The sequence below is a fragment of the Thalassophryne amazonica genome, chromosome 8 (assembly GCF_902500255.1).
Source record: "Thalassophryne amazonica chromosome 8, fThaAma1.1, whole genome shotgun sequence".
In the NCBI taxonomy this organism is placed as follows: domain Eukaryota; kingdom Metazoa; phylum Chordata; class Actinopteri; order Batrachoidiformes; family Batrachoididae; genus Thalassophryne; species Thalassophryne amazonica.
The window spans coordinates 77,984,387-77,997,530 of NC_047110.1; the positions used below are offsets into that span (position 1 = coordinate 77,984,387).

Sequence of the window (13,144 nt, forward strand, 5' to 3'; positions counted from 1 at the left end):
CTATTAATGCTCCTATGTGAAATATAGTCTGGAAAATACGGCAGTGGCAACTCATCTAATTAACCTTCACTGCAAAGAAGAATTAACAGAGCCCAAAAACTACATGAAGAAAATGAAACATTACTAGTTTGTAGAATTATATAATATTGTATATTATAAGCAGCACTTTATATTGTAGAGTTTATATAAGCAAGGTTTACAAAATATGACATTTTGACGACCCCCCGCCCCCAAAAAATTAAATAAAACCGGTCCCCAGAATTGCTTGCTCCACCTTTGCACTTCAGGAATTTTACTGAACTAAGATTAAATTAATAATGCTGACCATTAAATAGTAAAACACACAGCAGCTGGTTGCGATCTAGATGACTGATTTATTATGTACATACCAAAGTGCAATCGTCACAGGAAACTATGGACATGTAAACATAGTTTTACATTTAACATCATTCTGGATTGTGAATCACAAAACAAACATATCAAAATGAATTTAGAAAAAATGTTTTAGCCGCCTACCATTCAGCCAATCTTCGAAAACTCCGAAAACTAAATTTGATCCATATATATGAAATAAATCATTGACTGTAAAAGTTTCACTTTCTGCTCACTCGTTGTAGCGGGACAGCTTGAGTCGGGGCACAATGTTCATGGACTGCAGCTCTTGGAACAGCAGTTTGCAGGCATAGGGGATTCGCAGCGAGGAAACATGGCACGACGACTTACAGTAGTGACACCTGAAACGCAGAGAGAGATGATTACTACACAAACTTAAAACAGAATTTACATTCTACTCTCATATTTATAACATTTTACAATAATCAGTTAAACCAATCCTCCTAAGAGTACATCATTTGAAAGATTTAGGTGCTTAATCATATATTTTATGACAAAACAAGTTTCAAAAACCAAAACTTCAATTTCAATTTTTTCAATTTATTTTCCTTTATAATGCGCCAAATCACAACAGAGTTGCCTCAAGGCACTTCACACAGGTAAGGTCTAACTTTACCAACCCCCAGAGCAAAAGTGGTAAGGAAAAACTCCCTCTGAGGAAGAAACCTCAAGCAGACCAGACTCAAAGGGGTGATCCTCTGCTTGGGCCATGCTACAAACATAAATTACAGAAATAATTCACAGAACACTTCACGGACGAATATACAAGAATTGCTGTTGGTGCACAGGACAGGAGGGTCGCCAACACAAACACAACTCCCATCTCTGGATGGAGCTGCACCTTAGAGAAAAAACAGAATCAGGAAGACAAAAAAAATACTGTATAATTTGCCAGCATTAATCAACAAGAAAAACAGAAGAAATACTAAGGTGATCGCTGGCCGCTAGCTTCACTAAAAGACCCAGAATTTAGGTGAAGTTGAGGCCGCGGCCCGCTCCAATAACTAATAACATGAATTAAAAGAGTAAAAAGCGTAAAACAAAACTGTACCAGTATGCTAGCCACATGAAGGGGAAAATAAGTGCGTCTTAAGTCTGGACTTGAAAGTCTCCACAGAATCTGATTGTTTTATTGATGCAGGGAGACCATTCAACAGAACAGGGGCACGATAAGAGAAAGCTCTGTGACCCGCAGACTTCTTATTCACCCTAGGGACACAAAGTAGTCCTGCACCCTGAGAACGTAAAGCCCGGGCCGGTACGTAAGGTTTAATTAGGTCAGCTAGGTAGGGAGGTGCCAGTCCATGAATAATTTTATAGGTTAATAGCAGAACCTTAAAATCTGATCTCACTGGGACAGGAAGCCAGTGAAGAGACGCCAAAATGGGTGTAATGTGGTCAAACGTTCTGCTTCGTGTCAAAAGTCTGGCTGCAGCATTTTGAACCAATTGGAGAGCCCTAATGTTAGACTGCGGTAAACCAGAAAATAGAACATTGCAGTAGTCCAATCTAGAAGAGATGAACGCATGGATCAGGGTCTCGGCATCGGCCATAGACAGGATGGGACGAATCTTCGCTATATTTCGCAGGTGGAAGAAAGCAGTCCTAGTAATATTTCTAATATGGAGGCCAAAGGACAACGAAGGATCAAAAATTATCCCCACTTTGTCAGTGTGATGTATGACACACGAGCCGAGGCTGAGCGTTAACTGGTCAAATTGATGCCGATGTCTCACTGGACCAAGAACCATCATTTCCATCTTTTCAGAGTTTAAAAGTAGGAAGTTTCTAGACATCCAACTTGTCACTGCTGCAAGGCAATCTTCTAAGGATTTTATGTGAACGAGATTATCAGCAGTTATCAGCATATATAACTGAGTATCATCTGCATAGCAGTGAAAGGTAATCCCAAACTGCCGCAAAATGTGCCCAAGGGGTGCTATATAAAAGGAGAAAAGAAGGGGGCCTAAAACAGACCACTGAGGAACCCCAAATTTCATGTCACTAAGGTTAGAGGTAGTGTTACTGTACAAAACACAGTGAGAATGACTGGTCAAGTATGACGTCAGCCATGCAAGGGCACTCCCAGTAATCCCAAAATGATTTTCCAGCCTATCAAGTAGAATATAATAATCCACTGTATCAAATGCAGCACTGAGCTCTAAAAGCAGCAGAACCGTAGTGGTGTCCGAGTCCATTGTAAGCAGAAGATCATTCACCACTTTAGTGAGAGCCATCTCTGTGGAATGATATTTTCTAAAAGCAGACTGCAGTGGCTCAAAGAGATTATTCTCAGTAAGATAGTCTACGAGCTGTCGTGACACCACTTTTTCCAGAATTTTAGAGGAAAATTATAGATTTGATATCAGCCGATAGTTTTCAATACACTAGGGTCAAGATTAGGTTTCTTAAGTAATGGTTTAATCACTGCAGATTTGAAACATTTAGGAACAGATCCAGAAGTTAAAGAAAGATTAATAATTTCCAGCACAATCGGCCCAAGAGTGGGCCACAGGTCCTTAAACAGTTTTGTTGGTATAGGATCAAATAAACAGGTTGTGCTTTGTGTTGACGTTGCGAGTTTCCTCAGCATGTCTAGAGAGATACTATCAAATTCTGTAAATCTAGGTAATACCTCAGTAGTGGCGCCCACATCAATAGCAGGGTGTAGTGGCTGGGTTAAGGCATGCTGGGATATGTTCAACCTAATGTCATCTATTTTCTTCTAAAAGTAATCTAGGAAATCTTGTGCTGTAAAAGGAGAGCGAGCTACAGGTGGTTGTCCATGAATAAGTGTTGCCACTGTGTCGAACAAGAACTTTGAGTTATGCTTGTTTTTGTTGATCAAATCAGAGTAATAGGTCCGCTTTGTAGCCAATAATGCATGCTTATAGTCTAAGATAGCATCACACCACACAAGGTGGAATACTTCTAATTTTGAATGACGCCATTTCCATTCTAGACCTCTTGTTTTATGCTTGAGGTCACGCAGGTAATCACTGAACCAAGGTGACTGCGATTTGGGGGAGTGCGTTTCAACACAGGTGGTGCAATCATGTCGAGTGTCGTTTTGAGCACTGAGTTTAAACTATCCACAAGTCTGTCTACTGACTGGGTATTTGTCAAAAGTGAGGCTAAGGCATCAGGCAGTCTAGCTTCTAGTTCAGTCTTAGTTGAGTTGATGCATCGCTGTAGTGATAAATAAGGTTGTTGTTCCATTAAACACGGCAGCGAAACTGTAAACTTAATAAGTGAGTGATAAGCGACCACTGATGTAAGAGGCATGATGTCAATATTCGTGACAGCAATACCACGTGCGAGAACCAGATCCAGGTTATTTCCACTAATGTGCGTCAAATCCCGAATGCAATGCCGAAATCCTAATGCATCCACAATTTCCATAAATGATTTGCAGAAGGGATCAGAAGGCTTATTTATATGAACGTTAAAGTCACCAATGATCAGAATGTTATCTGCACTAGTTGACAAGTTAGAGATGAACGCACCAAATTCATCTAAGAATTCCGAATATGGGCCAGGAGGCCTATATACAGTGACAAAGTAATACAGCTGATTTTTATTCTTCTGACCTTGGCAATGCGTAATATCCTGAGCAGAGCGGAGAATCAGATGCTCAAACGAGTTATATCTGTGATCCCCAACAGCTAATAAAATAAACCTAGATTTATAAATAAGAGCAACACCCCCGCCTTGCTTCGCATCCCGAGGGACGTGACTAAATGTATATGCTGGTGGGCAGGCTTTATTTAAGGGGAGGACAACTGTAGGTCTAAGCCAGGTTTCACATCCCCCAATCATATCTAAGTGATGATCAATAATTAGTTCATTATTCAACAATGATTGAGGACAGTGATCTTATGTTAATGAGACCCAGTCTATGGACCTCAGTGGGGTTGACAGTTGAACTGTTTGGGTTTAGGGGTGGTTCCAGAGTAGCATATATAAGATGCCTAGAAGTAGGTTTAGGCTTGAGACATTCCACGTGAGTTGTAGGTAGCAGACACGAAATCTTTGCTATTACTGGAACAACCACTGGGCCATCCTCAATTTCAACATGATCCAATATAGTAATGGGTATTAAGTTTGCAAAGCATATCCCTCTATGATTTTTATGGACACGTCTACGGGAGCAGGCCACAGTCTCAACTTGTTGAATTTCCCTCCCTGGTAGATAAACTGTACTATCACCATAGTGGATTTTCTGTACTAATTTCCCCGCTAAGCTAATGGATTCCACACCCACATTTGTCATAAGCCTTGCAGGGTCTCTAATCACCTGCTCCGTGGCCTGCTGTAGATTCCTAATGTTACCCTCCCTGTAGAGCTCTATGTTCGCAATCAAGATGGCGGCGCCTTCCCCAGTAGGGTGGAGGCCGTCCAGCATCAGCAGGCCACGGCGGCCCCAGAACGAAGGCCAGTTATCAATAAAGCTAAAGCCTTGCTGTGGACAAAACTGCGCCAGCCACCTATTTAATGATGTCAGCCTGCTAAACACCTCATCAGTACCCCGGGAGGGGAGGGGACCAGAGACTATTAATCGATGCCGACATCTTTCTGGCAAGGTCACAAGTCCTCTCTATGTCCATTTTTGTGACCTCTGAGTGCTTCATCCTGATATCATTGGTGCCGACGTGAATAACTATGTGACTATATCATGCCATGTTCCTTCGTCTGTCTTCCCTTCTGCAGCGTCAGCACCCTAAGATGGGATGCAATGTCGGGAGCTCTGGCCCCAGGAATACATTTAACGTCAGCCGGCGTCTGTAACCTGACTTTGCGAGTGACAGAATCCCCTATCACTAAAGTCTGGTATTTCGGCCTGGAGATAGGAGTGGAAGTCACTTGTGGGCTCGGAGAATTCACATCAGGTAAATCCAAGGGGGACAACCAATTCACAGTTCGCAGTGGCGAGTGTGATCGGGGTGCCACAACCGGGCACCAAGCCCTACGGGGCTTCCTCCGCCTCGCCTACAGTCCGAAAACCGTCCTCCACAGCTGGTGTTTCTAAGCTGATGCTAATGGGCTCGCTAGCCAGCCCAGCACTAACCTCATCTGGAGTGCCCGTAACATCTAACTCCACTGCGCTAAGAAGCTGCTCTAACTTATGGACTAAGAGAGCCACCCTATCTTCCAACATCACGTAGAATTTATTGAGGGTGTAAAGTAGGTAAAGTAGTGTACTTCGTGCACTAGGAAATTCAAGAGTATAGCCAAGCAAGCACAAGCTAACCAATAATGGATAAGCTAACCACTCCTAAGGCTCACACAGATGCAAATGAATTAAAGTTCACAGCAGTTACACTAAAAAAGTAGCAGAAGTATTAGAAATGTAGGAACAGTGTATATATATATATATATATATATATATATATATATATATTATATATATATATATACACCACTCCTAAGATTAACACAAGAGTAAAGTACTAAGCTAAAGTTCACAATAATTACACTAACAGTTACACTAACAGTTAACTAACAAAAGTATATAAAAAAATGAAATGAAAAAAATAAAAAAGAGGGTCCGAAGTCGCTAATGCAAGCTAACCGCTAGCGAAAATGCTAGCCGCTCCTAAGATTTACACAGGAGTAATTACTTAAAATTCACAGCAGTTCCACTGAAAAACTAACAGAAGTATTAACCAGGTAAAAAGAACCAGCTATAAAAATAACGACGGGTGGGAAGGGAGGAGTCGACCTAGATAGTGAAAGCTAAACGCTAGCGAATTACAACAGGACTATAGTTAAATAATGTTCAGAGTATATACAATTAATAACCAGAAGAGTGCTAAACAGAAATAAAAGAAACGTATATAACCGTGTGAAGTTCAGAATAGCATCACAACAACAAACAATCAGTCGGAAACGGAACTGCCAGAACTTCAGGTTGACCCTTGAAATTTAAAAATCCTACTCATTTTGGCACTCATGAAATTTCAAGGACAAGTCCAACATTTTGAAAGTAAGTCAAATACATTTATGCTGTCAGAAAATATATAAGACACTAAAATCCTTCAAACCAGATCATCTTAAACAGTAACGGTAAATCTGACCTTTGACCCAAAGTGTGTTGACCCATTTACTTTTCTGGTCATAGTAACTTAAGGGAAGATCGGGGATGGGCAAAATATGCATTTTTGGATTATGTATGACAGGATAGGAAATTGGGTACAGCTATTAACAGGACTGGAGCAATTATGACCTCCAGTTGATCGCATTTTAACCCCTACCAAAAACGTCTGCCACTTTGAATGTTATCCAGTTAGCCTGGTTAGCCAATGTTAACCAGTATCTTTCAGGCAACTCAAAACTGGACCCCTGAAAGTGCCACAGAACATTAAGATTGATCCTCTGCTACTGACTTACCACCCAGAATATCCCAGCAGGCCACACTGTCCGCACACATCCACCTCAAAGGCATCACTGGAAATCATGAGGCGCTCCAGCAGTAACATACTTGCACCGTATCCTATCAGACAGTCACGCTCCATCTCACCCAGACGCAGACCTCCATCTCTGGATCGGCCCTCGGTTGGCTGTCTGACAACAGAACAGAAACATTTATGGAACACTGATAAAATACAGACAGCCAAGACACAAACAAGTACCATTTTGTGAAGTTTGTGCTTCACTGTAATAACCAAACTGTCATGACAGTCTGAAAGAATGGTTTCAAAAATAAGATATTTCTGCCATCTCAAAAATTTTCCTTCACGTTGTTTTTCCTGTGAAACAATAAAGGAGGCAGATCATTGTTGACACACAATCAAAGCTAGGAAAACTTATTTTTCCAAATATTCCCTTCTGTTTTATGACAAAACCTCCTGCACGTTTAATCACACATGCAAATTTTCAAATGTAAAAGTGAAAAAGTTAATGAAAAGTCAAGAAAAATGAGTAAGAATAACACAAGAACAAGATGACTGAGTTTTCTTGGCTTTACCTGGTAAGAACAGCCCTGGGGCCTCTGGCTCTGGCGTGCATTTTGTCCAAGACCATGTGCTTCAGTTTCTGATAATACACCGGCCCAAAGTAGATGTAAGCTTCCAGTGGTTCTCTGTGGGAAATGACACACACACGCAAATAAACCCTTTATTCAACTTTCCATTTCTGATAATCGCATTATAAACAAACCAATTAACCAATTAGCTGATGAACAGAAAAAGTACTTAACAACTTAGGGCCCAATCTTACACCCAGTGTAGAGCAGCGCACGTGTCAATGCTTGTTTCCAATAGATGCAATTGTCATTTTCATGCCCAGCTCCCATGTTGTTTACATAGCACATTTATTTGCACTCATCTGTGCACCTGTGGGTGTGTCATCTTAAAATGATGTGTGGTCAGATGCATTCCTGCTGCACTGGTATCATGAGGGAGCAGAATGTGATTGCTCCATAACAACAAAACAAAACCTGGTCTAAAGGCAAATGCAGAGTTTGTCATTTTTACCCGAAGCCAAAACATGACCATCGGGTATTACAAAGGCCTTGCGCCCGTCTGTCTGTGCTCAGCATAGGTCCAGTCTTATTACTGCCAAGGTCTTCAAATTCACAGGGAACATTCTGGGGACAAAGACCTTGGACAAGTTCAAAGATGGCTAGCCTTGACCTATTTTAATAGGTCAAAAGGTCACATTCTGTTTCCTATTTTTATGTTTATACAGCTGAGGGTATTTTAGCATTGTATTATATTTATTTATTTAAATGGCACAATATCTGGATATGCCTTACATACATGGGCATACTTGTGTGTACATTTTGTATGCGCACTAGTGCTCATATTTGTCCTCTTCATGCACCAACATATAAAGGAAACTGGATTGAAAACAAAAAGCTAAAGATAACAAATAAAATAAAGTCTCATGGAAAAATATGAGCCAAACTACAAGTAACTAGCTTGTACCACATTAGTATGCTTTTTTTCTTCCTCCCTGGGTACACAGACATGGAGCGCCAAGACAGTGCTGGCCACCGGATAGACCAGGAGCATCAGGACACAGAAATCAGATTCCTCACCAGAAAACCTCTCACTTATGTCAGGTCATGAATCTGCCATCTAAATGTTATTACATCAAGTTCCAGTGGTGGGCACAGCTAACAAAAAAGTTAGCTTTGATAACCATTAATCCGCTAACTGAAAAGATAAATTTTATAAAGCTAAACCAATAAACCCCTAAAAAATTTTGCGGAAGTTACAGATAAAAGCTAAACCGATAACTTTCAGTATTGACTTCAGTACACGGCAGCTACTGACGCAATAACGAGTTAGCGCTTCTGTCTCAGATCAACCTTCTCTCAGCAAAAGAGACTTGGTGATGAGAAAGAAAGGAGAAAGGAGACAGGAGAAAAAAAAGACCATTTCTCTTCACACCATACAGACTTGCTGGTCATTTCACTGGAGCCTTGCACGGGCAGACAGTTTAGACTTATGGTTATAATTTTAAACAAACTAATTCTGGACAAGTTATTGAAATTAACTTCACGTCATTAACAGTGTTCATGGCAGTGTGAAGATCATTTGCCACACAGTCGCTAAAAGTGATGAAGGACAAACAGAATTTTCAGTTTTCAAATTGCCTTTTTTTTTTTACAAATGAAAAAAATGACATTTACAAATACAGATTTATTTGTAAAACCCACCACACATTTCAGTAACTGTGTTATACCGACCAGCCAACCACTGACGTCAGAAAACTAGTGTACCTATAATGCAATGCGGCATGTGTGTCTAAACGCTAAAACCTTCACAATTAGTGCATTACTTTAAAACTAAAACATATAGCTGATGTGATGTTAATTTCAATAACTTGTCCGGAATTAGTTTGTTTAAACTTATAACCGTAAGTCAAAACTGTCAGCCTGTGCAAGACTCCAGTGAAATGACCAGCAGGTCTATATGGTGTGAAAAGAAATGATCTTTTTTTCCCCTTCCCTCCCTCTTCCTTTCTTTCGCTCTAGTAGTCAGTTCTTCTCTGCCTGCAGAGGACAAAGCTCTTCCATTCATGGCTGTCTGTCTGCTACAAAACATGTAAGACAGGCACTAAAATCTTTGATTTCAGACTTTACAAATGTTTTTAACTGTTAAGCTTTTTTCACTATGCCCGCAAAAATTTGTTAGCGGCCTAAAAGTTATTGGAACTAAACCGGAAGCTAATTGGTCTGCTGACGGTTTTCAAAGTTATCTGGAAAGCTAATCCGCTAATGAAAACATTAGCTTCGATAATTAGTGGTTAGCAGAACTGTGTCCACCACTGCCAAGTTCAAGCACCCACAAATCTTAAAAATGATTGACAGACGACACTCTGATTGGCTTAATGTCATGGCACTTCCAAAACACCCTCATGACTAGGGATGGGTATCGAGAACCAGTTCCTTTCGGGTATCGTTAAGAAATGATTCGCTCCACCGACATCAATAAGCTTTTTGCTTAACGATTCTGTTATCGGTCCTTCAGAGTGGCCGTTATTGTGGGGGGTGTTTGTCAGGAAAATTATAATTTCTCTACACTGATTACAGACCCTGCAGCGGGTCCGTAATCAACTTTTCTGCAGCGCGGCTTTGCTTTGAACCTTGAACCAATCGAAGCAGTGGTTCGCAGATTGAAGCAGTGCTTCGATCTATTGCTTCGTTTATTTTTTCTTTCGCTTAATATTCCCCCGCTAAAACCCTAAAGAGCATACGTCTGTGAGCATTATTTACCTTTTTTATGTTAAACCGACCTGTTATGGTCTTCTGAAACAGTTGATAGATGTATTTTATAACTTAAAAATGGGAGCGATGCTAACGTGTTAGCATGTCTATGACATTTTCAATGTTAAAAGTTAGCATTAAACAGTTGCAGCTGTTATCACGTTCGGGTGCATTTGTTTTCAATTTGTAATATTTTTTAAATTTATTTTTGTTTATATATTAATAATCTAATGATTATTATATACAATATATATTCATTATATACAATTTTAGAGAAAGAGACAAAAAGAACCTGAATAGAAACACAACAGAAAATATAAAACCAACTAACAATGAACATACATAAATAATAATAAGTGTTTCCTGTGAACACCTAGTGACTCTTACACCTCCATTTCATCCCTGTCTTATTTAAGTTTAATGACAGTTTGTTTTGGTCAAACCATATTTTCAATGTGTTCATTTCTTCAGTGATTTCCTCCAGAACTATCTGCCAAACTAGAAAACTGCTGCATCCTAGTAAGAGCAGAATACTACTGGAATGAATCTGAATAAGGAAAGCTGTTTTTTTTCCCTCACCTAAATGGATGCTGCACTCACCCCAGTTTATTGTCTGGAATAGTCCCAGTTTGCATTTCAGAGCTTCTAGAATTGAAACATTTTCATGCAGGTGGTGTTGGGGATTAATCTTGGGTTTCAACTTTTTTTTTTTTTTTCTCACCACTTTCATCCCTGAATATGTCAATCGTGAGTCACTTTTGTGCGGATTAAAGTTACTAACCGGGACTCCTGTCTTGTTGCGAGAAAGAAACGAGAATCTTCCGCCGTTCAGTTCACACAGCTCCAAATGTTGCGCTACTCTCTGCCGAGCCAAGTTAGAACGATAGAGTCCAGTCGGAATTAATACCTTCAAAGCGAAACACCGTTTTGTTTATTTTTATTTATGTCCAGAGATCAAGGATACAGTGACCAATTTCATATTTATTTACTTTAAGACTCAATGAAATACATAGAAAACCTGTAAAGCTTACTTTTAGTACAAAATTCATGAGGTATCGATAAGGGAATCCATAAGGAATCGGATCGATAATGGCATCAATAGATAAAATCTTATCAATACCCATCCCTACTCATGACTGTTTAAATATTACCCCTTTGTCTTGTTCTTGCAGTTGCACTGCTGCCGTGTGGTGTTGCAGATGAGAACCAAAGTTGCTGGGTGCCCCTTTTAAAAATATGGCATACGATGAGGTTCATGGGAATAATCGGGTTCAGTTAATTACCCAGTGATCCCTGAGGTGACGTAGTCCTTTCCCTGGTAGTTGTAGCCATAACGGATAAGATCCTCACAGACATCCTTGACTTTGCTGCCGCCGAATGCTGTACCGTAGTGAAACCGCCCGTCCAGGACACCTGCCTTCCCTGCCAGAAGCTCAATCAACTTCCCCACCTACACAATCAGACAAACTCATGTAGGTGCAGCGAAAAAACACTGATGCAATGTGTAACAGCAGTGGGTGCAAATCATTAAAAGCTGCTGAGCCTCTAACATTTAGAGGCAAACATGAATAAGTCAAATGTGTCCACATTCCACCTTTAAAAATACTTAATTCTTTGAGGTGTTCTCAGTTTATTTATTTATTGTCTGTGTTCCTAAGAAAAATACATTTTAAATTAATTAATCAGGTTTCTAAGTTAATAATGGATTAGTTTTTAAACTAACCATATTTTAGAAAAAAAAAGTTGAGCCATTTCATATTTAGAATTTTATTTAGGCACCCTCATCAAATGTCATGCATACAATTCCTGTGTAGTACTGTCCTTTAGATAAAAGATCGTGCATCACTCTTTGGGGGGACCCCCCCCGCCCAACAATCCCATAAAAGAGAACACCTACTCTCATTTCACTCGTCGGCCACAGAAAATTACTCCCGAGCCAAACATTTCTGAGCCTTTGTCATGACAACCACAGCTCACGACTGACAACTTCAGCAGTAAAGATCATCTACGCTTTTACAGCGTAAAAGATAAAAAAAAGGGCAGAAACCATGCCAAGTTTCTAGTCGTTCACCAGCATTTCTCAGTGTGTACGAAAATGTTCTGTACACATTTGATAAAACAGCCACACTTTGTATAGAAGCAGCTTCACTGGCAGCCGTCTCCGCAGCAACAAATGTGTTTGTTAACAGTAAGATTGCCGTTTAGCCTCTTTAATGGATGTGTGTTCTGGAAAGCGATGATAACTCCCAGAAGAGAATACCAACGATGAGGGTTTTGTCCCAGAAGAGCAAACAAAAACTATCAAGAAACAAAGAATGAAGGTCAACACTGCTCATGGTGTAGCATAGCACTTGAAAACAAAAACAAAAAACCCTGTAGATTTAACAAATTAAAATAACAACCTCAACAAAACTAAATTCCATGTGATCCACATGAAAAAAAATTCCTAAAGCCTTACTGTCATTCTGGAGGGATATCCATGAGGGTTCATAATGATATCTGGGCAGATGCCCGAGTCACAAAAAGGCATGTCCTCCTGAGGGACGATGAGGCCACAAACACCTGACAGTCACAAAAATAAGAAAAAAAATTGCACAAATGTAAATTAATGCACAAATATGTCACAAAAAGCATGCAGATGCATCCTTTTATAGAAATACATAATTTTTCAATGTAATTGAATCTGATTTCAACCATTATTTCTTTAACGTAAGAAATCTGAGGAATATTTTATTCACGCTGCATTTAAAATGCCCATAAAACACTCAGAAGACCAGAATCTTCATTTGGTTCATACGAGTAGCGCTGTGGTAGCCAGGGGTTTAAGTGTGAGTGCAAATGTTTACCAAGGGGCCGAAGCACTCTTTCTTGCCCAGGGCAAACAGATTGTTGGGCCATTTGCAAACGGGGTGAAGAGAGGGAGTGCAGGAAGTGGAGAAAGGTGTTTAGCTTAACAGAGAGACCAGGATTACACATCCACCACTTTCATTTCAACTTAGAGGAAGTGGAGGGGATCAGCCGGAGAGGAGAAAATGA

The 13,144-nt window shown here is 40.1% G+C and overlaps 1 protein-coding gene across 2 annotated transcripts in view; it reads right to left on the reverse strand.

Moving 5' to 3' along the window:
- Nucleotides 1–354: 354 nt before the first annotated feature.
- Nucleotides 355–13,144, reverse strand: part of polr3b (polymerase (RNA) III (DNA directed) polypeptide B) — a 48,287-nt gene continuing 35,497 nt past the window's right edge. For both annotated transcript variants that reach the window (XM_034176772.1, XM_034176773.1), the window contains exons 24-28: nt 12,567–12,670; nt 11,392–11,558; nt 7,361–7,474; nt 6,784–6,957; nt 355–734 (exon numbers count right to left, since the gene is read on the reverse strand). In XM_034176772.1, the coding sequence (XP_034032663.1) occupies nt 605–734; nt 6,784–6,957; nt 7,361–7,474; nt 11,392–11,558; nt 12,567–12,670 (689 nt within the window). In that variant the 3' untranslated portion in view covers nt 355–604. The remainder of the gene's footprint in view (nt 735–6,783; nt 6,958–7,360; nt 7,475–11,391; nt 11,559–12,566; nt 12,671–13,144) is intronic.